The following is a 25,024-nucleotide window of genomic DNA, read 5'->3' as shown; positions in this document are numbered from 1 at the left end:
AATTTACGAACTTGCTACTCTGGGAGACCTAGGATTCCTGTATATGGCAAAACGATAAAGCAAAGGAAAAGCTAGGGCTATTTTAGTCAATATTGCGTTTCACTATCTTGCATGAGCTTTGATTCCCCGTTAATTACGAATCTGCCAAGATCTTCTTATTTCCCATTCTACCCCTCATCTGGAGCCCATAAGTACTCCCCCTTCCACCCACCTAGACTCCATCACTCCACCCCCCCTCTCAACTAAACCCTAACCCGAGCGTTTTTCACGTTAACAACACGATATGATGACCCTTCTCGCTGCCCTCTTCCTCCTCCTCTCCGCCTCCGTGGAGGCCAGGATCCCCGGCATCTACAGCGGCGGCCAGTGGCAGAACGCCCACGCCACCTTCTACGGCGGTAGCGACGCCTCCGGCACCATGGGTAATCCACTCCCCCGTTGTTTTAAAGAAACTCGTTTTTCCTTTTATAATGCGTTAATAACGGGTTAAAATGTGTTATTTTCGTTGTGCTTGGCTCAGGCGGTGCGTGCGGCTACGGCAACCTCTACAGCCAGGGCTACGGCGTGGAGACGGCGGCGCTCAGCACGGCGCTGTTCAACGACGGGCTGAGCTGCGGCGCCTGCTTCGAGATCAAGTGCGCCGATGACCCGCAGTGGTGCCACTCCGGCAGCCCGTCGATCTTCATCACGGCCACCAACTTCTGCCCGCCGAACTACGCACTCCCGAGCGACAATGGCGGGTGGTGCAACCCTCCCCGACCTCACTTCGACCTCGCCATGCCCATGTTCCTGAAGATCGCTGAGTACCGCGCCGGCATTGTCCCCGTCGCCTACCGGAGGTTCGATTTCCCGACCTCTCCCGTCTCTTCGTTTTTATAATGCCCGTCGTTCTCGGGGGGTCACGCTCGGTCCCCTGTTGTAGTTTCTTTTAGTTCTTGGTTCGATTTGTCGCCGGAATTCTGAGTGTGGTTTTGGGTTTTGCCCAGAAAAGTTGCCGGAATACGACGTGGGTTTTTGGGTAATGTGGGGTTGGATTGGGGAGCTCGCCGTCCCCTGTTTTGTTCCCGGAGATTTGGCAGGAATCTGGGAGGTGGGTTTTTGGTGTAATGGGGGTTTGATTGGGGAGCTCGCCGTCCCCTGTTTTGTTCCCGGAGGTTTGGCAGGAATCTGGGAGGTGGGTTTTTAATGTAATGTGGGTTTGATTGGGGAGCTCGCCGCCCCCTGTTTTGCTCCCGGAGATTTGACCGGAATATGAGCGGTGGGTTTTTGGCGTAATATTGGTTGGATTGGGAACTCGCTGTCCCCTGTTTGTTGCCGGGGATTTGGCCGGAATGTGAAGGTTGGGTTTTTGGTGTAATGTGGGTGAGAGTCGATACTGCATGTTGGATGCTATGCTTTGGTGTGAAAGAGTGCTGTGAATAATGGAGCTTTGAGAAAGAAGGCCGTTCCTCCCTGCTCGTGCTCCTCTGTTCCGAGGCTTGCGAGTTTCGGCGAGATTTTTCTGGAAAAGTTTCGTTTTCGTGTAATGTGGGTCGCTTTCGAAGGTGAACGCTCCCCTGTTCCTGTCCGAGTCATTTCCTTAGTAAGAGGTGGGGTTTCAGTTTCCGGTCGGATTCTCGCCGGCAAAAGAACAGGATTCTTTGTTTTGATGGTTCTTGGGTTTTTGTTCCTTTTTCTTGTGTTCGAGTTTGTTTTTTTGTAGTAATCTTCTTTCTGGATGGTGGCCGGATTTTCGCCGGAATATGACCGTCGTGACGTCTATTTTAGTGCGCGCAGATATTCTATGTACGTACGGGAATGTGTTTTTTCTATGGGGTTTTGTTTTCTAACGATGTGAATCTTTTTTTAATATATTAATATTTTTGCCATAAAAATATATTTTAATAATTCCTTTTAAGGTTTCTAAAGTCCTCGGTCTCCAACGGAACTTTTATTATAATGCCGATTTTCTGCCGATAAATCCGCGAAATTCTGATCTACTTTATATAAAAAAATAAAATTTCCAAAATTGTCAATTTAATGCTAACGACGCATCTTCCATTCCCTATTTTATTTTGCTTTCTTTAAAATATTATTTTTTTGGCGTTTCCATCCAAATCTTGGAGTGTTTTGAGGGTCTGCTGAAGTTGAACATAAAAAAGGCCACAGAAGAGGTCGTTTTTTTGAGCATGTAGCTCCGCTGCTCATGACCACCCATCTCAACATTACTCGACTCGAGATGGGCACCGCACATATCTCGAGGAATTCCAAGATGGGTGGCTGCCAAGCAGGTCAGTGCATGGCCCTCCATGCAGCGATGCTGCATATAATATGAATCCAATGGCAAGGTGACCAAGGTCTTTGGTGCAGATGTGCATACAATATCACTGAGTTAAAATCGAGGGTGTGGTTGATTTGTTAAGAATGATTTTGAATCATGTTTTTTGGAGGCCAAGTATATTTTTTTTAAATGATGAAAAATTATTGCATTTTACAGCCGATTATCTTTGAATCACCAAAAAAATCTTTGCACATGCTGTAGAATCAGGTGCACACGAGCAACAAACGATTTCCCCATTTCAACTCTCACGGACAAAAAGACTTTCTGTAAAATCAGTTTTACTCTCACTATATATACACAGGGTAATGCATTCATGCTAAATGGCCTTTTCAAGTTTTTTTTTCTTTTTCTTTTTAAATTCTGACCATACAGATGTGATCTATGTACATGATTTTATAGGGCGTTTCATCTTTGTAAATTTTTGAGACTCCAAATATCATTTTTTTTCCATGAAAAACACATAGGTATCGATTCTTAGTAAATCGATCATGCCCAACACATTTATGAGATCATTGCCAAAAAAAGCTCTGAAAAAGCCATAAAACCCATTTATTCATTTGGCACTATATGTATTTCTATTTCTCCTTGCTTTTTTACTTGAAACTGCAATTTGGGTCGTTTTATAAACTGTTCACTCATTTATCACTCTCTCTCTTTAGCTTCTTTTAATTATTTTTACTTGCATTGTGTTAACTTTTTTCTGTTGCTGGTCTTGTTACATTATTATATGGACATGTTTATATAAACTGCACTCCTCGCCGTGCTGGCTCAGCCTGCCATACCTATAAAACTCTGAGGCTAGCTTTATATAATTATTGTTCATGCTCACTTATTTGTATGATGGTGGTGGTGGTGGTGGATGATAACTGGCAGGGTGCCGTGCCGAAAGGCGGGCGGAATCAGGTTCACCATCAACGGGTTCCGCTACTTCAACCTTGTGCTGATAACCAACGTGGCCGGGGCAGGGGACATCATCAGGGCGAGCGTGAAGGGCTCCAACACTGGGTGGATGCCCTTGAGCAGGAACTGGGGCCAGAACTGGCAGTCCAATGCAGTCCTTGTGGGGCAGTCCCTCTCCTTTAGGGTCACCGGCAGCGACCGCAGGACCACCACCTCCTGGAACATGGTCCCAGCCAATTGGCAGTTCGGCCAGACCTTCGTCGGAAAGAACTTCAGGGTCTGACCGGTTTACGGCCCTTCGGTTCCCCTCTTTTTAGAGAGAGAGAGAGAAAGAGGAGCTGGGAAGGAAAAAAGAAAAAAAATGGGTACCTTTTTTTTAATATGGTCCTTAATATTTTAGTGTTTTTAGATAGGGAAAAAAGTGAAAGTTAAGGAAAGGATTGGTTTTTGTTGGAGAGGGGGAATGGTTCGAGTGGAAAGTGTTGAAGTGGCTGCAAAAATCACGCAGCCCGCAGCATGCAGCGACGGAGTTTTTTTTTTCTTTTTTCCTTTTTTTTAAGGGATTGTGTCTCATAATAGAAGTGTTTTATGCTCTATTATGATGATGATGATGACTACATATGTCAAGTATATATTAATATATATATATACTATGGTGATTAATCAATATGGTGTATGTTAGCTTGTTGTCATTTGGTGTTTCTGTTATCTTTTTTTCTCCTTCGTTTTATGGTTATGTGACTTCGTGTCATGTGTGAGCTCATTATTGAGAATACTCACAACTTGCTTAGCACGAGGGTCATGGTTTCAGATATGGGTGTCAACGGGACTGGTTTACCCGGACCTGACCTGAACCAGACCCTATAGGGTCCGGGTACGGTGATAAATAAGACCAGTTCAAACCTCAATGTTTGATTAATACATGGACCTGGGTATAGTTTGTGAAATTTTATACCAGACCTGACCCGAGTTAAGACCTGCAATTTTTCAATGTAAAAATGAAAAAAATATGGTTTTACCGGGTATGGTTCATGTGGTTCTTATTGGGTCCTGGTATGGTTTTTCTTATAGTAGACCTGATTAAACTGGGTTTTGGACTTGATACCATATCCGAAAATCTTGTTCAAGTCTGGTTCTACCTGGGTCTAAACCAAACCCGAGCAGTTGACACCCCTAGTTTTTAGACTATACAACCGTGTGAGACTGACTTGCTTAACCTAGTTTAACTATAGGCCGAATTTCACATGACAAAGTATTGGAACCTCGTTTGCTGAGGAAATAATGAGATGGGATCAGGTCAGAGTGTCTGTTAGAGCACCTCTAGATGCTGTTGATCTCAAGATGAACGGCATCCAAAACCTGTATGAATGGAAGGCCCACGTTTTTTTCTGATATGGTTTAAAATGAACGGCTCCCAATGAGCTCGTTCATTGTTTTGATGGGCGTCTTTTATTTTAAAGATGAACACCATCGGTATGTGACATGATCCTCTCTCGGAAATGATGAATGCAACATTTCGGGCAATTCTTTGATTTTCTTGGCTTCGTGAGATTTCAAATCACAATCACTAGACTTTCTCAAGTTCAATCAAACATGAGAAAAGTGTAAGTTGTGATTGTTACTGTCACTAAAAATGCTTCTTGCTTGAAGCCTGCCAAAGTTTGTCCCAAGGCTGTACTTGTGACCAACAATCACAGCTTTTGGATTCTCAAATTTTGTTGTTGATGGCGCCTGTCACCAAAGCAAATGTGCCCGAATGGTACCCCAAAAAGTGCAGTGTGAGTGAGAAAATTGGCTGCCTCTCCCCCCCTGCCATGACACCATGATGTCTGTTTGGTCAAGTCAGCTTATTCTCATCATGATGGTTGTTCCAATCCTGTCTGTCCATCTGTTTGGGGAGCTTGCTTTAGCTTTACGAGGGGGTTTCTTGGGCAGAAAATCGTTCCCCACGTGCTTGCTCTCTAGACGCGGTAGATTTAGGAGTGTCAATGTGTGGAACCAGACTTTGACCCGATTTTTGGGTATGGTATCGGATCTGAACTCGGGTCTAATCGGACTTACCATAAGAAAAACCATACCCAGACCCGATAAAAACTACATGAACCAAACTCGAACCATACTTGATAAAATAATATTTTTTTGTCAATTTTACATTGAAAAATTGTGGGTCTTATTTGGAACTCGGGTAGGGCCCCAGAGTGATATAAAATTTTACAAACTATACCCGGCTCGGCTCTGTGTATTAATATAACCCTTTTGGGTTTGGACTTGGGTCTTAATGGAGCCTTCATATTTATTACCATACCTGGACCCTATAGGGTTTGGTATGGGTGGAGTATAGGTAAACCCGACACGTTGACACCCCTAGGCATGTCGGGATCAGGCGCCATCACATGGCACATTTTTTGTGCTTTAGGCACCTGATTGCCATCCATCAGGTCATGGGCCTCACACCTGACCTGACAGGCCTATCCCCAAGATGGAGGGTGATCAGGTGCCTAAGGCATAAAAAATTGTGGCATGTGATGGCACCTGATCTTTCTTTTTGGTCTTTTTCTGTTGTAGGCCATTGGACAGGTTGAACACGCTTTTCATTCAAGTTGCCTAAATCTTTTCCCGCGTTAGCTTCTTTTGAGAATCCACAAACCTCTCACTTTCTCTGCTTTATAATTGTTCTTCTTACCAACCGTATGGAGAATAACAAACTCTTGGTACATCTCGTCCTTGACAAGTGTTACATACATACTTCACCTGTGAAAGGATTGATTGATTTGGGGGTAGGGTTGTCAATGGCTCGGGTTTGACCCGGACCCGACTCGTACCATACCTTGTAGGTTCAAGGTTTGGTGATAAACAAGAAGGTTCAATTAGAATCTGGATCGGACCCAAAGAGTCCAATTAATGTATTGATTCGGTATGGTTTATAAAATTTCATACCAGATCTAGGCCTCACCCAAGTTCACTCTAAGATATGCAATTTTTCAATGTAAAAAGGATACAAACTATTGTTTTACCAGGTCTGGTTCATGGAATCCTTGTAGGATCTGGGTATGATTTATCTTATGGTGAGTCCGATTAGACCCATCGTCTCAAATCAGATTTGGGTTTGGTTTCACCTGAGTCCAACACATTGACACCCCTATTTTGGGGTAAGGTCCTTTGGTGAAGGAACAATATCAATGATTGCAACCCACTTAAGCGTTTACTTTGAATTGTATTAGAATGGTTCATTTAGCACAAATCATGTTTTAATACAACCGTTTGGAAGTAAAAAAGGGTGTTTTTTTTTGTGGATACACTTTGGTATAATTCGGGCACTCTATTATTTGTTTAACTTTGTTTTTAAGGTAAAATCTTATTTGTTTAGCGACTCTAATGATAAAATGAAAGGAATGGGTAGCGTAGGAGAGCCTTGGTTAATTTTGCCCGCTTTTCCTAAGGATCCATGAAACTTTTTTTTTTTTTCATTTCAAGGAGAAACTACAATAATGGTTCGGATATCGCGAGTATGGGTCGATCAGTACTGCATCGATCATGGCCCCTTCCCCACCTACTAAGAAAGTCTGACCTCGATTTGGCTAGAGGCAAGGGACATGCATTCCAAATGTCGAACTCGTTTAAGTCCTTGAACTTTAATGCCTTAAAGCTGGCCCACCTAGCCAGGTTTGTGAAGCCCTAATTGTGAGAAAGGTTTCATGGAACATGTCTGGTGTTGTAGAGCTATAGACTTCAATAATGGCAAGGGATGATAGTGTGCATTCTAGAAAGCTCCAAGTGAGTTGGGCCTAACTCAATGGTTCAATGGACTTTTTTTTTTTTTGAAAGGCAAGCTGGGGTTAGTTAGACCCTCACCAGTTATTATTCAACGTACCACTGGGATTTGAACCTTCAACGTCCCACCACAAGGAGACGTATACTGACAGCTCATACCACCAGACTTAAACAAGACTAAGTATTGGCTGGGTGTGTTTAATATGAAAAACATAAGAAGTGAGGGGGAAGCAAGTGAGAAGCAACAAAAAGCCAGAGAGAAACATTAAGGAAAACCAAAGAGAATGGATTTAGAAAATGAAAAGGAAGCAAGCTTCCCCCCCTAAAAAAAATCAAGTTTTTCATATTTCTAAAGTGGGTTTCCCAAAGTTTTCCATCGCTTTCACAAACATAAGAAGTGAGGGGGAAGCAAGTGATAAGCAACAAGAAGAGGAGAAAAAAGTTAAGGAAACTAAAGGAAATCAATTTGGGAAATGAAGAGGAAGCAAACTTCCTACTAAAAAGAATCTAGTTTTTTATATTTCAGAAGTGAGTTTCTCAAAGCGAGGGGTTTTCGAAAGCTTGCTTCCAGCTTAAGTAATAAAAAAGTATTTGGGTTTCATTTGAGGAAGTGAACCCCGCTAGATACCAACGGGGGCTCGCTTCTCTGGTAGGAGCAGCTAGTGCAAGTCACCTTGGGTTGGGATGTTGCAAGTTCAAATCCCAATGGTATCTTTGTATAACTAGTAGGGGTCTGCATAAACCCCTGCTTGCCTTTAAAAAAAAAGTGAACCCCGCTAGGCTTGGCCATTAGGCGATAGATGTTTAGTTTTAGACTTTACACATTTTTAGTGACTCAAATCCCCAACTTCGCGACCCAAAAGTCAAACTCCCCAAACAGTACCCAAACCAGATCCTTTGGTTTTATCTTTTAGATAAGGATGTAGTCCACCATGACTAGTGGGCCATACTTTTTCAATTTTCACCAATTGGGTAATTTTCTTGGAATTAGGTTCTTTGTGGCATATTGGTGAGTATCAATATTTGCCACAACCCTACTTGACTTCCTTGGCCCAAACCCTAACCCTAACCCTAGGGCAACTGTTTACTACATGGGCTAATTTTAGCAAAGGAAAGAAGTAACCAAAAGGATGTTTGTTGGTTATGGATGTGGGTACCATGAGACGGGTCGCACTCAACCTCCCACTTGCTGAAGTATCAAAACGTTACGCGTCTTAAATGACCCTCAAAAAACGTGAGGTGGAACAATTAAGGCTGAAACAGAGGAGGGTGGTGTTGTCACTTTCCCCCTTCCTGCTTTCAAAATTCCATAAGTCTCTCTCTCTCTCTCTCAAAATTTCACGCGGTTTGGACAATTTTGTTGAAAGGTAGTAAGGGAAGAGGGGGAATACGCGTCTAGAAATGCTGTGACATGGCAGCTTTTGTGGCTTACCCCCAAGTGACTTGTGGGTGAGGTTAGTTTTAGGGGTGTCAATGACTCAGGTGGAACCAAACTTGGCCTCCATTTGTAAGTATGATATCGGGTCCAGACATGAGTCTAATTGGACCTGCCATGAGAGAAACTACACTCGGACCCGATAAAAACTACATGAACCAAACTCCAGCTATACTTGATAAAATAATGTTTTTTATTATTTTTATATTGAAAAATTGTGGGTTTTAATCGAAACCTGGGTTGGGCCCGAGTCTGGCATAAAATTTTATAAACTATACCTGGCTTCATTTATTAATAGGACCTTCGGGTCTGGACCCGGGACTTAATCGAGTCTTCTTATTTATCATGGGTCGGGTCAGGGTACACTCCAACGGTTGACACCCCTAGTTATTTTTTTAAAAGGCAAGCTAGGCAGACTCCTATCAATTATACAACTATGCCATTGGGTTTTGAACCTGCAAAGTCCCAACACAAGGTGACGTGCGTTGGTTGGTGGGTGAGGCTATGATACCACCCAAAAGGGCCAAAACAACCTTGTGATGGTGGTGATGGATCACCTGTATCATTTGGCTAACAATTCAAGTGAATCGATGGATACCGATTCTCAAGTGAATCGTTTTGAATAGGATAAAAAATAATTAAAAAGTGTTACATGTCAATCAAAACATGACATGTGTCAAAGCCATTAAAATAACATATAGAATTTATTTTTAAGAAAATTTTACATTTATTTCAAAATAGCATATCGATTTTTTGATGTTACAATACGTATCAGCCGATTCAGGCCGATAAAGAAGCCCCACCTTGCCTCACCTCGTTTTGATTGGGGATGGAGGGCTTAATGGAGAATGGACCGAGGATGGACTTACTCTTGCCCTCGCCCCGCCAGCAATCTCAGTTAAAGAAATTATTATTATACCCTTATACATATTATAAAAATCACACGGGTGCGCGCGCACACACACACATATATATATATATATATTCCTAATCCTAACATAAAACTCTTTCTCTCAATCTTTCATCTCTCTTTCCTAATGAGCCACGCGAATTCCCATTTCTCTCCTCTCCTTCTAACTGCGAAAAGCAGTAGTGGTGGAAGGACCAGGAAAACGGGACCCTGCCCTCGTTTCGATCTACTGCCACCCCTAGACTCAGGTCAGATCTAGGCATTACCGAGTCTGATTCAATCGGATTCAGGTGGGACGTCCTGTTGACATCCTTAGTATTATAACATGATATTTTTTGAAAATTTCACAAATATGAAGGGATTTTCTATATTCACGTTATTTTTATTGTGAGATTTTCAAAAACCAATACAACCCTAAAAACATATAATATTTTCAAAATATGACTTATTTTGAAAGCCTCAAAGGGGTTTGGGGTAGTGGGATGGTACCTAGGCCAGGAGGTGGTCTAGGTTGAAATCCTATGGGCATCATCACCCTTTCACAAGCCAAAGCGTGGCGACTCTTTGGGGGGCAAGGGATAAGCTACAAAGTTTTACGCTGTCAGGACAGTGATCATAAGTAGGGCAGGCAAAGCCATCGTGGTTACGTCTCTGAAATTGGGGGTGGTTTCTCTATGTAATTATAAACAAAAACTTATTTTGAAAATATCATGTTTCTATCCTGATGTTATTAATGCGTTGTTTATATTGTTTATATTTTTAATATTTTGCATATTCACTTGTATATATTCAAGTTTAAACAAACCGACTTTTTTCCGGGACCCTTTCAAAAAAAAAAAACAATTTTTTTAAAATTATCACAAGGAATTTCATTTAAAGGGAAAATCCCAATGACGAGATATATGACTGTGGTATAGTTACCCTGACCCATAACCATGACCAAAGAAGACTGCTTGATGATATACACTATTTCATGTTTGAATAATTATTCCATGGTCCAAATGTTAGAAACATTTCTGTTTCTGAATTCCCTGAGATTTGAATTATTTGCTTGGATAATCTACAAAATTTGCTCTCTCTCTCTCTCTCTCTCTGTGTGTGTGTGTTCAAATTGGCTAGCAAACAGAAAGCTACATAAATGAGTTTTAACTTCAGTAGTACACAATAAAAGCCATTTAATTGAAAAAACAATAATGATAAGGATGATATCTTGCACTGCTCTCAAAACAGTATATGCTGGTGCTTATAAACTATAAAGAGAAAACCTATTCCTGGTATTTGTTTTCAAAATTTGAACAGTAATTTTTTTGTGTGGTAGTTTGTGGTAATTATCTTTATTTTTTTTTTTAAAGGCAAGCTGGGGCTAAGCAGACCCCTTTCACAACAACAGCCGCTCCATGTAGCAGAGGGATTCGATCTTGGGTTTTGAGCTTGACACAGGACCCTGCTTACCACATGGGATACCACCTTGGTGGTAGTTCGTGATAATTATCAATGTAGCCTTCCTTCATGAGTTTGAAATCCACAGGTGGCAGGGAGGACGGGAGACCTCAAGTTTTTTTTTTTTTTATGAAAAGCAAGCTGGGGTTAGGCAGCCCCCACCAGTTATTATTCAACTTAGCACTGAGATTTGAACTTGTAACGTCCCATCACAAAGAGACGACGGCTGACAGCTACTACCAACCACAAGGACCTCAAGGGTTTTACAAACCAAAAGCCAGCCATTGTGCAGTTGGTGATGGGGAGGAGGAGAGGGGGGAGGGTGATTTTATTTTTACCTTCGACTATATATCCAGAATAAAATCATTTCTTTTTTTCTAAAAAAAAAGCGACCAGAATGTAGTAGTCTTGCAACAATATGATACAATAGTGTCATTGAGAAATGAGATGCGATCCATTTGAAGTTTAGGAAACATGAGCATTAGCAGCATTAAGACGAAGGACAACTGTTGATTGGGACTCTCTTGGCTGGCTCAAGTATGAGCCAACTAGATCACATGGCTCAGAGTTGAACTTGGTCATGGGTCTGCTCGGCTCGGTCAAGCCGAAACATGTAATGCTTCACAGCAGCAAATAGTGATCGGGTCAGTGCTAATCATAGGTTATTTTTTTGTAACCCAGCTTAGGCAAGTCGAAACTCGGATCCAAACTATCTATAACTGGGCTCCCTTATGAAGAAGACTCATGGCCATATAGGACATCGCCAAACATGGCTCATTGGTAATACAGCACAAAAGTGAAAAAATGTAACAGTACTGAGTTTGATCAACACATGCTTTTAACACGAGGCCATTTTTTATGCAGCAGGCTGCATGCTTAGCATGCGTCTCCACTGCTGCTGATCACCCATCTCAACATTTTTCGAGATGGACGGTGCACCCAATCTTGAGAAATGTTAAGATCGATGGTTGTCAGGCAGGTGGCTGCATGCAATGTCAAGTCTTTTAACATGTCAAACGGACAACATTGTAATGCATTTTTCATTGAGAATAGTATACAAGGTTTATTGTTGGTTGCTTGTGGGGGTGCTGTGCAAATGAGATTCACTTTCTAAATTTCATGAGATTGAGTTCTTACACAAATGAGATTCACTTTCTAAATCAACTCCGGTTTGCATAGGCAAATGAGATTCACTTTCTTGCGAGGGTTTTATGTTTGGTTGCTATGAGGAAGTGGATCTCATGTGATCGAACCAAACGTACCCTAAAAAAGTGTCCGATCATACCGGTCTCTTTGACATAGCTCCACAGACACAAGGGGTACATTAAAAAAGTTTTCAACTTAGTGTCGTATCATACTCGTCTCTCTGTGACAGCCCCACAGGCATTTTGGATGGATTCAAGAAGGGGCCAACCCAGTCAGGCGAGCCAAGGCAGCCTGCAAGTGTCAGACTTGGTTACCACTTTTACAAGCCATTCAGGCCTACATTGACAGGCCCATCTAGTAATGGATCAAGACATTAGAAGTTTAATATCATAGACAAAAAGTCCATCTATGTTCAATTGTCCCCAAAAGGGTAAGTGGGGATGGCAGGGCCTGATCCAATGATACTTTTACATATGATTGGCTTTGGGGAAGCCCTATGAGGTTCTGCATTGAAGGTTCAGTTCACACCTTGCACACCACTGTACCCAATCAACACCAACTCCATTTCTAGACCCATTTTGCCTCCATTTACTGGAGGAATGAGTATCACCAAGGAAAATAAGGTAGGTGGGTGCCCAATTTTTGCATTTTTCCCAACTTGCTCATAGCCTCATAATAGGATTTTTGACCCAATGCTTTCATATGTTCCCCCATTCTCTTCCTCCAATAGGACAAATACCCTGCTCCAAAACATTATCTTGTAGCTGATTGAAGTGTCGTCAGTATCGTTTGACAATCGGACGATTCATATCCTATCCGAAAAAATCGATTAGCAACTGACCCGATTTGGATTTTTTTCAAATAAAGCAGAAAAATTATAAAAAAATAAAATTTTGAATATTTTGATATCATTTTAATATTTTTATAAAACGTGTCATCTGCAGGTTAAAAGTTAGTCAATTGAAGGCTGATTCAACTCGGTTCAGTTGAGAATTGGTATCGGCCCATTCACCTGAAACTGATTCGATAGCCGATACGATTCTTACAACATTGGTTGATTGGGGAGAATTCTTTTGGATCCACAACCTTGACCCAATGTGCCTTGTCTCGGGTCCCCTGACCAATCCAAACCTTTGTATCCTCAATGCACCAATCAAGCTACAGGCTAGCAACACTAATGCCTACATGAACCACCAATGCCTACTAGCAAAAGTTAGAATGTTAGACTCTCTCTCTCTAGACTGGGACTTGTTGGACCTAGGTTCATGATTGGCAGGGACAAAATCTCGCCTGGCGTGCACATTGTGATGCTCAATTATCCAACGGTTGGCGACATGATTGGTTTGCTCACTAGCCTAAGATATCAATGTCATCATTGAACAAAATGCTCACTCGAAGATATTTGGTGCACACAAACAAAGTAGCTTGGCAAAAAGTCATTGTACCTTGATTGATGAGCCCTCCAAGATCCACCACCCCAAGGAGATAAGTGAATTTGGCTTTTTTGTATTGCTACATTGACTTGATTGTGTGTGTGAGTGCGTGTTCAAAAGAGGTTAGATCTCATGTGGGTCTGACACCAAGTAGGTCCCTATCTTATGTTAGATTCCGGTTCATCTATCTTTGCCATAAAAGGCTTCAATCAAAGGAAACGACATAAAAGTACTATGTGGTGTTTGGTCGCACACATTTATCTAGAAGCTTGGGATAAGATGGCATATTTTGATTGATATCCTATATTATCTCACTTTTTTTAGACAAGCAGTTGAAGTGGCAAACGTGCATTTAGGTATGGAGAGTTCAAGTGGATAAAGTAATACATGTGCCCCCGATTGGGGTCCTTGAATGCGATCTATGATCAATGGTGATGAACAGCAGCTAGAGCACATGTATTAGACAGTAGAGAGCAAAAGGTTCGAGCAATGATAGACGGGTAATTGATATAAACCAAGAGAGCTTGATTTATGAGAAAATCTATCAATTATAAAAATCTAGGCTAAGCTGAGAAATATGAAAAATAATTAGATACAACAAAAAAATTAATGCAAAGTAGAAAATAAATCAAATAAACTAAAAATTAACTGAGATTCTCATATCAGTTTCAACTCTCCACTGCAACTACAAAGATTTCTTATCTATAAATATATGAGATTTTACCTATCTAATTAAAACAAATTACCCAACATGATAAACTTGTAAAAAAAATAAGATTTATCCTAAAAATATGGATATGATATAATGATCAAAACACATGAATCGGAATAGAAATCTAAAATGAAAATAAATCCTCATGCATGGATCCGGTGATCCTGCTTCACTCCTGCATTATTCTCTTCAGGTTAAAGAAGGCTTGCCCTCAAGCCTTGAACCCGCATGCAACTTTTCTAGTTGTGTTCCACTTTGTAGATTAAGGATCCACAAAATGAGATTGGGCATCGAAGTGGGTCTACAAACTAAGTAACCCAAAATGTTCTAGTAAGCACCTGGAAGCCTGAAATATTCTTCTTTGAACCGTTTATAGTCTTTTGGATCCTTTTGTTGATCTGGATCAAATAGATCTAATGATTGTAAGGTGGGTTTGATCCTCTCTGAAGAAGTCTAGCTAGGAGCACTTGAACTGGACCTCTCGCTGCACCTGATGTCGATGCGCTGTAAACTCAAACCCAGTTATAAGGAGTCTATCTGGGCCAAACTCGGCGGTGGGTAGGGGTCCCGCCTCCCACCTTCGTTCGATGGATGTCGCCTGATGGGGTACCCTCCCTCAGACTCCACGATGAGAGTGGGGGCAAACGCTCAACCCATCACCTGACTTGAGGGTGGGTCAAGCGGCCACCATGCTGGCTTGGGCACCTCCCGCCGGTAGAGGGTCACTGGTGGCGACACCCCTGGCCATCGCGTTGAACCTTATGTGAAGGGGGGGAAGCCACCCACTTCCCAAATAGGAAAGGGGTGGGTAGACCCTACTGCCATCCACGAGCAGTCCAACCTACAAGATTCAGCCGACACAAAGACTCTCTTCGGGTTGAACTCTATAGAAGAGAGGAATGACAACAACCGTTCCATCGCCTACAAAGGCAGAGGTCAGACGGCCCCTTTGCTGGAGGGGTGGAGTCTGGCCGGTGAAGGAACGATGGCTGGGTTTTCCTTGCCTGAGAGCCCACCACTAACGTTGAACTGCACGGTCGAGAGGATCAACGATATCCCAAATTTCTCCGTAGTCATCTTGCTGTTGAGCACGTTCATGTTGTGCCCTCCTGTGGCAGTGGATTCTCCATCTAAGTGTCGAGACGACGATTGGTGATTAACATGAAACAGTGGGACGTTCCCAATGGTCATCTCTCCCTCGTGGGTGGGTATCTTCCTACAAATCCCATGTGATCGTCGCATGATCCTTTTCTCAAATGAAGCAAGTCTTTATAATCTTTGAGTTATTCTTTCGATTGTTTTCGTGATTTAATCTGACTCTTGAATCATATTATGCATATCACTTATCATCTCGCGCAAAGAAGTTATGATGGAAGCTTTTTGAGCTTTCATAAAGTCACCTAGAAAACTTTGTAATATTGTTTCATAATCGAAGGCTTGCTTTAATACTACGTCCAAGACTTTGGCTGCGATAGCAATTAATATAAACTAAGAGGTCTCCATTTACGAAAAAATCTATCAACTACAAGATTGTCTAGGCAAAGTTGGGAAAAATAAGAGAAAATTAACTCAAAGCAGAGAATAAATCAAATAAACTAAAAATTAATTGGGATTCTTTCAACTCTTCACTGTCAACTACAAAGATCCCTCATCTATAAATAGATGAGATTTTACCTAATTTTAATTAAAATAAATTACTCAATAAGATAAACTTCTAAAAAAATAAGATTTATCCTAAAAATATGGATTTGATATAATGATCCAAACACAAGAATCAAAATAGAAATCTAAAATGAAAATAGATCTAAATGAATCCTTATAGAGATGGGCCATCTGCTTGGCTTCTGCATCATTCTCTGTGTTGGAGAAGGCTTGCCTTCAAGCCTTGAACCTGCCTGCACATTTTTTAGTTGCGTTCCACTATGTGGATTATAAGGATCCACAAAATGAGTATGGGCATCGAAGTGGGTCCACAAACAGAGTAACCCAAACTATTTTGGTATGCATCTTGGAAGTTTGAAATATTCTTTCAGAACCATATGTAGTCCTCTGGACCCTTTTGCTGATCTGGATCAAATGGATCTAATGATTCTAAGGCGGGTTTGATCTGCTCTAAAGAAGTCCAGGAGCACCTGAACTGGACCTCTCGCTGCAATTGTTGTCGATGTGCTATAAACCCAAACCTAGTTATAAGGGGTCTGTTTGGGCTAGCCCCGAGTTTCTACACATAAAGATTAAAACTGGGCCTAATTGGGCACCAAAAATTGGATTGCAATCAGGTTTCTCTAGCATTTCGGTTCAGGAAACCTAATTATGTACTCAGGTGGGAGACCTCACGTGAGGGACATCTTAGTGGACCGGGTAGGGAGGAGGAATTCCCCACCTGCCTGGAAAGAGGACAAGGCTACCCTCATCGACGGCAGGAGGGAGCCCGTCGGTGGTGGGTACGTCTCCCACCACCCACCTTCATCCAACGGATGCTGCTTGGTGGGGTACCCTCCTTTCGACTCTACGTCGAGAAGGGGGGCTGATGCCCAACCCATCGCCTGACTTGAGGGTGGGTCAGGCGGCCACCATGCTGGCCTAGGCACCTACCGCCGACCGAGATCCGCCAACAAAGGGTTGCCGGTCGGGCATTCACTGCTGGCAACTCCCCTGGCCATGGTGTTTGAACCTTGTGTGAAGGGGGAAGCCACCCACCTCCCAAATAGGCGAGGGGTGGCTAGACCCTGCTGCCATCCACGAGGGGTCCAGCATGCAAGATTCAGCCGGTGGGAGGACTTTATTCAGGTTCTCACAGGTTGTGAGCCCACTGTCGTTGTCGAGCTTCACAGAAGGGAGGAACGACAGTAACCGTTCCACCGCCTACAAAGGCAAGGGTCAGGAAGCCGATTTGTTGGTAGGGTGGGGTCTGGCCGGTGAAAGAACATTGGTTGGGTTTTTCTTGACTGCGAGCTTGCTGCTGACGTTGAACTGCATGTCCGAGAGGATCAACGACATTCTAAATTCCTTCATCGTAGACTCACCGGGGTAAGTTTTATGAAATAGATTTTTAAATCAATATTTTCAATAAAAACAGTGTACATCAAATACTAAAAATTAACTTGCAAGAAAAATACTTTGTATTCTACCAAAGCTAAATTACTTTTTATTGTCTTGAAAATAAAAAATAATTAAATAAATAAATAAGGGTGCGACCCTCTACAAAAGAGCTTAAACAAATAAAAATAATAATGAGTGTCTTATTATAAACCCTAAGCTAAAAAGAAAAGAAAATGTCTTCAGAGCTTCTTGATTGTCTTTTTTGGTTTTTTTTATTTCTTTACAGCTCTGAAGGGCCTTTTGTGAGGACTTTTTGGAGACTTCAAAGGGCTCTTCCAAAACTTTTGAGGGTTCATCACATAATCAACCACTTTCCTGCAAAACACAAATGCAAAAACAGGAACAAAACAACGAAAAACTAAACAAAAATTCAAAGTTAATTTGAAGAAAAATCATAAAAATAAGAATCTAACTATTAAGAATAAACTAACTTAACTTGTAACAACTATGAACTAAGATGAATAAACTAAACACTAAATGACAAAATAAGCCAACTAACTAACAAAAAATCAACAACTCAACGAAATTACAAGAATCAATAATTTAACTAACTAATCTAACATTAATAACTAAAAACAAGAAAACCGTACATTATAAATTAAAACTATCTAAGCTAACTAACTAAATGACAAAATGAAATAACAAACTAACTAATTATTAACAAACAATAACAAGAACTACTAACTACCAATAAAGAAAGCTCTAACTGGCTATGCAAGAAGTCAAGAATTACTAAGCATTAACTAATTAACAGTTAACAAAGTTGTACGAATTTACTCATCTAATTAGCAACCAAATAATTTGGACAATCATATAATATCTAATCTAGACTATTTAATCTACCTAACTAAATAATTTAAGCAAATTAAGTCTAAAGGCAAGAATTGGCTATGATATATTTTAATTAAATAAATAAGACCACCCCAAAATCTGGATTAACCTAATAACATAAATCAAATTACACTAATCTAATCAACAAAATAACTTAATTAATTTGTAGCTAATACAATTAAAAGAAAATATTATAAACTATTCTACTTAGAGGACAATGATACCTAGCAAAGACTAAATCGGCTAAGAATTTAATTATCAAACAATGTCTATTTGACACAAGTAAATACAGACGAAAAATTAAATCTAAGCTAAATTAAAGTCAATGACCGACTAAGTTTAACTAAGGGATTAAATTAGAGGTAACTACAACAAATACAATTATTTAAAAAGAAATTAACTATTCTATTAAAGAAAAGGAAAATCGATAATTAATCAAGAGAACAAATTCGATAAAAAAATAAATTTTGATAATTTATTTTAGAAAACAACTAAATGATCTAATTTACATTCTAATGTGTTTAAACTAAATGTAATACTGATCTAACTAACTTGAAAACATAAACTAACGTAAAAAAAATTAATGAGTAAAGACAAAATTTTTGATTGACTAAATGTGGCTAACTATTAAATAATTAATTAAAAGAACAACGTTTAACACTAAGCAACTATTTTCTACTCTAGCTATTGCATTTAAAAATTCTAGAATTAAAACTAACATTAACTAATCAACAAAAACAAAAATTAACTCTATTCTAGTTGGCTGAATAAAAGAAAACTAAAACGATTTATTGACTAACCTCTATTAATTAAAACTATGTAGAACAAAATAATAAAAACCAATTTTAAATAAAGCTAAACTCGATCTAAACCTAGATCTAACACGATCTGAATTAAAAATCACTCAAATATCAGAAAATGCTATGCTAAATCTATCGATTTGAATAAAATATTATTATTCTATATACAAATAAAGAAAATCGACTAGACTAAACTATTATATATATATATTTTATATTTTTAGATGATAAAAAATATGATGAATATAAACTAGATGTGATGAATATGCCATGAATAAACAAAAACTACATACAATGATATGATGTATGCTATGCAAAAACTAAAACTACAAAACTACGGTGAAACGAAGCAAACTGTGTGATTTACCTCTGACGGAAGGGTTGTGAAGAAGACAATGGTTTTTCTCTTCGAGCTACACGTACCTCCGTCGACCAAGGCAAGAAGAACCAACGATAGAAAAATATTAGAAGCAAGATAAATTAAAGGGAGAAAGGAAGAGATCGAGGGAGAACCAGTTGGGAACGAAGAGGAGGAGGAAGAGAAGAGAAGAGAAGAGGAAGAAGAGGCATGCATTTTCTCATAAGGGAAAAACATGGGTTGTAGCTTGAAAACTATTATTTATATTAAATATTAGGTTAAAGCACAATTTTCTATGGAAGTCAATTTTTTTTTAGAAATTCCAAAGCAGGTCTTTCTCAAAAATGTGTTTTTCAAAAGAAGTTTTTCTAAATAAATTAAATGAGCAAATATACTCATAATCTAATTAGGCTATGAATTAAAAAAATTCTAAACTAACTAAAATACTAAAAAACGCAGGGCAAGTTATGAAATGTGTGATTTTCTCATATTTTCGATTTCAATGTATTTCTCAAAAATAACCATAAAAATGGGTTTTAATGCAATTTTTTAACAGATCATGCATAAAATAGTATGAATAAAATGCAAAAATATATGCATGATCAAAATTTCCCATGCTTATCGTTTGCTAGTCCTCGAGCAAACTTGCCTAACAAAAACAAGAACAAACTAGAAAGAACAAAAACCTAACTTACTTTCGTAGGAATAACGGTTGCATTTAGCGTATACAACAAGCCCTTTAAACTCCTGGGTTATCCCAGTGGATGAGTAAGGTCTCGTTAGGGTTTGCAGTGATGCTATAAACATCTCTGTCATGCATGCATAAGATTCAAATTCAAGAAGCATTAGGCAGTTAAGGAGTTTTATTTTCACAAATATTTTATGTCATTACATTATCAAAACATAATTAAAGACTTTTACAGGCCACCACATAGTAAAACTTTTTTTTTCTAAATATCATAATCATTTATGCTTTATTCTAAAAAAATCAAATATATACAGGTCATTATTTATTTCTCCTCACTTATATGTTTTCTGTAAAAATTTTCTCAACACTTATTGCTAAGCGGTGAACATTTTCTTTCTTGCTCTTAATTTTCTTTTTTTTTTCTTTTTTTCAGATTTTCAATATTTTTACACTTTTTCTTTCTTTTTGTTGAGCGCTATATCAAATTTTCAGTTTCATGACCTATGTAATGAGCTTTGGGTCAGTGACTCCCAGGGTAGATGACCTAGGGTGCCAGATACAAAATATCCCTCAGACTTAATTGCTCGAGTCACTAAACCTTCTAATTTTATAGTTTTACGTATAACTTGTTTCTTGTTATGTGTAATGTCAACATCTATTAGACTCTCTATAAAGTTCATGTAACGGGCTTTCGGGCCGATGGCTCCCAAACCAGATAGTTTTAGGGCACCAGGTGCAAACACCCCTCAGGCTATACTTGCTCAAACAAAATAGGCCACAAATATTAACTTAGACAAAGAAGTGATTTTCTTCGTTATCCTTTTTAACATGGTAATCAAACACTTTAACTTGTGTCTGATCCCAGCAATTGAGAAATACGAAGACATCAAACGACTAAATGTATGCTCATTTTTGTTTTTTGAGCTCTTATTTTCATTGTTATTCATTTGCTTAGTTTTAAACCGTGCATATTCATACTTGTGATTCAAAATAAACTCTAACATGAATCTACTATAATTTCTTTGAAATTAAAATAAATAACCATAATTTTCTAGATTAGTGTCAGAAAAAATTTTTTTGAGGCTTAAAAATTCTCTAAAAATATTAGATTATGTAAAACATTCATATAAGGTCAAACTCCTTCCTTAAAAGCCTATTTTTTATGAGTTTTTATCAATGTGAAAGTACAAAGACAAAAAAAGATTTTAGTGTGCAAACTACACCCTCCCCCATGCTTGAATGACATTGTCTTCAGTGGCACTCCCCCATGCTAGCATGAAACTCTATGAATGCACATAAGAAATAGAAGAAATAAGATGAAAGTAGTAGAAGTGATGTCAGTTTTATGAAAACACTTTTTAAAACAAGATTTTTAAAGAAAATCAAGTGAAAGCTAGACATCAAAATATAAAAGCTGGCTCGCACGAGTGGTGGAGTCCGGGTCGATCTCAGGAAACAAAAAATACTTTGTATTCAACATACAATTTAAACTACTCTTTATTGCCAAAAAGAAAATCAATTAATTGAGTAAATAAGGAATAGAGTGCAACCATTTGCGGAGGACTTTAAACAATAATTAAGCGACCTTATTACAAACCCAGCTAAATGAATAAATAAAAGAAATAAAATCCTAATATAAAAATAAAAGAAAAGGTCTTCAGTGCTTGAGGCTTTTGAAGTCTTGAGACTTGATTTGCTTCCCTTTATCCTTTTCTCTTTGTACACTTTTGTATGGTTTGATAAATCAGAGGGAGAGTTTTGCCCTAAGAGCACTTTTGAGGGTTTGAGAGGACCTCAGAGGGTACTTTGAGGGCATGAAAAGGGGCTTACTGCACGTTTCAAGGTTTTCCTATAAAAACAAAAACACGAAACAAAGCAGTACGAATAGAACTAAACGAGAAATTTAATAGCTAATGACTAAAAAGTTCAGAAAATCAAGATTCAAACTACTAGAAACAACTAAAGACAAGTAACTGACTATGAACAAATTATTAACAACTAACACTAAAGGACAAAATAGCAAAACAACCTAACTACTAACTAATCAATAAATTGATTACTAACAAGCTATGAATTAACTAAGTGAAAAATCAAGGAAATCTGCTAACCGAATATCAAATGTCAACTAAAACTAACATGTTACTAAACTAGATTGATTAACAAACGAATTAACAAACCATGTTATATTTAACTAACACAAAGAAAAATTCAGAAAATCAAGATAACCAAATTCAAGAATTAAACTACTTGACAAACTAATCAATAATTTAATTTAATTAAGCTAACTATTCTAACAAAGAATCAAGAAAATGACTAACTAACAAAATTAGTAAACTAACAATCAAGAAAAGCTGATAATAAGAAGGGAAACTACCTATCAAACTAAATAACAAGATTAATAACAAACTAGCTAAAAAAACAAAACACAAAAGCTATAACCGACTACCTTGAATTAAAAATTAATTAACATGCTAACTTGCAAACAACTAATAAAGATGTTATACGGTATTTTAAAATTAATTCTAACAATCTGCAGATATAATAAAGAACTACCTAACCACTAACAGAATCTCGACGTGTGGGTTGAAGCTAATGGAGACTACGCCTAATGGAAGTGGCTGTATCAAAAAGTATATATCAAGATTAGCTATGCTCAAAAGAATAGTAATGCAATACAGAAAATGGGTAGCGGCTGAATCTTGTCTTCTATGCAAAGTAGTACTAAAGAATTCAAATCTAATAACTAGGTCACTTAACATGCGCTGACGTGAATCACATTAAAGCGACATCTCAATATCTGCTATACAATAAAGGATGATACTCTAAATGGTTAACGATTAACTTCCCTACTTGAAAACGCCACTAGGTAAATAGCAACCGTCTAATTAATCTGATCTAAAAATTAAACTTTTGGAATAAAAGTGGATCTAACTAACTGATTAACTAGACATCATCTGCAGCAAAATACAATATGAGAAAGTAATCTAAGCTATAAAAAAAATGGCTACAATGATTTTAGTCTAACCTAACTAATGTAACTAACTTCTGATTACTTTAATGGGCTTAAACTAACCACCTCTGAAAATAAACATAACATATTAGATCTACTTGACGTCATAAGAATTTCAGATTTTTTTTTGCATAAAGCTAAATCGGCTAAAAGAAATATTTATGTGATAAAAAATTATATATATAAAAAAATGTGATTCCGACTACTCTAAACAAAAACTAATCTAAAACTAATCAAGAATCAAGAACAAAATACGAAAACCTATGTTAAAACTCTCGATCTACCTATATTAACAATATTCTATGCCTAAATCAAGAAAACGGCTAACTAGATTAAAATGAAATCTATGTTTTTTTTATTTTTATTTTTCAGATATTAAATATAAATTGATCTAAACTAAATATGCATATGATGCAATGATCAAATAAAATAAGATACAATGCTATGCTTTATGCCATGCAGAACTAAAACTATGGTAAAACGGAGGAGAAAGAAGCAAACTGTCATGGATCACCTCTAACAGATTGGAGAAGAAGAGAAGATGATCTTTCCCAGCTGAATACATGCCTCCCCGACGAAAAGCATGGTTGTCGATGACAGGTTGGATGCGAAAAGAAGATAAAAATAAAAGAAGAAGAGCGGGGAATAAATCGACAAGGATCGAAAAGGAGGAGGAAGAGAAGAGAGGGAGGGAGCAAAGAGGGATTTGAGGCTGCTGAAAAAAATGTCCTCTCAGCCCTCAAAACCATTATTTATAATCACTATGTTAAAATTTGAAATTTCAAATAGAGTCTGATAATTTTTCTTAATTTTCAAAATAGGGTTTCTTTCTAAAAAACATTTTTTTCAAAGGAATATTTTTCTAAAACTCATTCAAAATATTAAGTCCTAATCTAACTAAATTACGAATTAGAAAAAATTCTATCTAATAAAAATACTAAAAAACGCAGGTCAAGCATTGAAATAAACAGACACATCCTAAGAAAACTACAAAAGAACCAAAAATTTAATCCTAAAAATATATCATACAAACGTTGTGCACTGCCTCACTCATCAACGAGGTTAATGACCTCGATGTCTTGACTAACCACGACATCATAAATAGGCTTCAGTGGTTGCCCATTGACCTTGAAGGTCTCGTTCGTACGAGGATCACAAATAACTACTACGTCGTGCGAGAACACCTCCTGTACTATGAATGGGTCGTCTAATCTGGATCTCAACTTTCCTGGAAAAAGATGGAGTCGCGAATTAAAAATCCAGACCTTCTGTCCAAGCTTGAAATGTTTCCTCAAAATATATTGATCATGAAAATGCTTAGTCTGAGCCTTGTAGATCTTGGCACTCTCGTAAGCCTCGTTTTGCAACTCCTCAAGCTCACTCATCTACAGTTTGCGCTATGCACCAACTTGGGTCATATCAAAATTGAACATCTTAATCACTCAGTATGCCCTATGCTCCAACTTAACAGGGAGATGACATGGTGGTGTGAGTTTTATGAAAATGATTTTAAAACAATATTTTTAATGAAAACAAGTGTGAAAACCAGACACCAAATAATAAAAACTGGCTCGCACGAGTGGTGGAGTCCGGGTCGATATAAGGGAACAAGAAATACTTTGTATTCAATCACACAATCTAATTACGCTTTGTTGCCAAAAATAAAAATAATTAATTAATTTAACTAAGAGTGCTGCCCCTGTAGAGGGATATGGATGGCAATGGACCGGGAAGGGGGGCAAGGTCTCCACTCCCGCCTCCATCCTCGGTCCAAACGAGGACAAGGCAGGGCCCCATTTCCCCTCGATCTAGTGTCATCCCTTAGAAGGATTGGAGATGGGGCAGGGTGGGGCAAGGCGGGGATTGAGACAAGGATGGGGCGGGGCAGGGCGAGGGAAAGCATAAGTCCATCCCTGCCTCCATCCCTGCACAAGGATGGATTTTAACCTTCAACCCCGTTTTATGCCCTTAATCCTAGGTCCAAACAAGGCAAGGCAAGGCGGGACAGGGCTTCGCTTTCCTCCGGTTCACTGCCATCCCTATAGAGGGCTTAAACAAACAAATAAATAAATGGTTTTACTACAGACCCAATTGAATTAAATAAATAAAATAAATAAAAACCCAATAAAAAAGAAAGAGAAAAGTCTGCAGTGCTTCGAGTCTTCTTG

At 38.8% G+C, this 25,024-nt stretch overlaps 2 protein-coding genes across 2 annotated transcripts; one reads left to right on the top strand and one right to left on the bottom strand.

Annotated features, from left to right (window-relative positions):
• The first annotated feature begins 286 nt into the window (after positions 1–286).
• LOC149839830 (expansin-A4) lies at positions 287–3,889 on the top strand. The gene is made up of 3 exons (XM_090004250.1): positions 287–422; positions 521–839; positions 3,194–3,889. The coding sequence occupies exons 1-3, from the start codon at positions 287–289 to the stop codon at positions 3,501–3,503; spliced, it is 765 nt and encodes a 254-aa protein (XP_089860376.1). The 3' UTR covers positions 3,504–3,889.
• A 20,013-nt stretch (positions 3,890–23,902) lies between these two features.
• LOC149839829 (uncharacterized) lies at positions 23,903–24,241 on the bottom strand. The gene has a single exon (XM_090004937.1). The coding sequence runs from the start codon at positions 24,239–24,241 to the stop codon at positions 23,903–23,905; it is 339 nt and encodes a 112-aa protein (XP_089861063.1).
• Between the last annotated feature and the right edge of the window lie 783 nt (positions 24,242–25,024).

The sequence above is a fragment of the Nuphar pumila genome, chromosome 4 (genome assembly GCF_984573655.1).
Source record: "Nuphar pumila chromosome 4, dmNupPumi1.hap1.1, whole genome shotgun sequence".
Classification (NCBI taxonomy): domain Eukaryota; kingdom Viridiplantae; phylum Streptophyta; class Magnoliopsida; order Nymphaeales; family Nymphaeaceae; genus Nuphar; species Nuphar pumila.
Note: the sequence above shows the minus strand (reverse complement) of the source record. Positions and strands in the feature narration are given on the sequence as shown.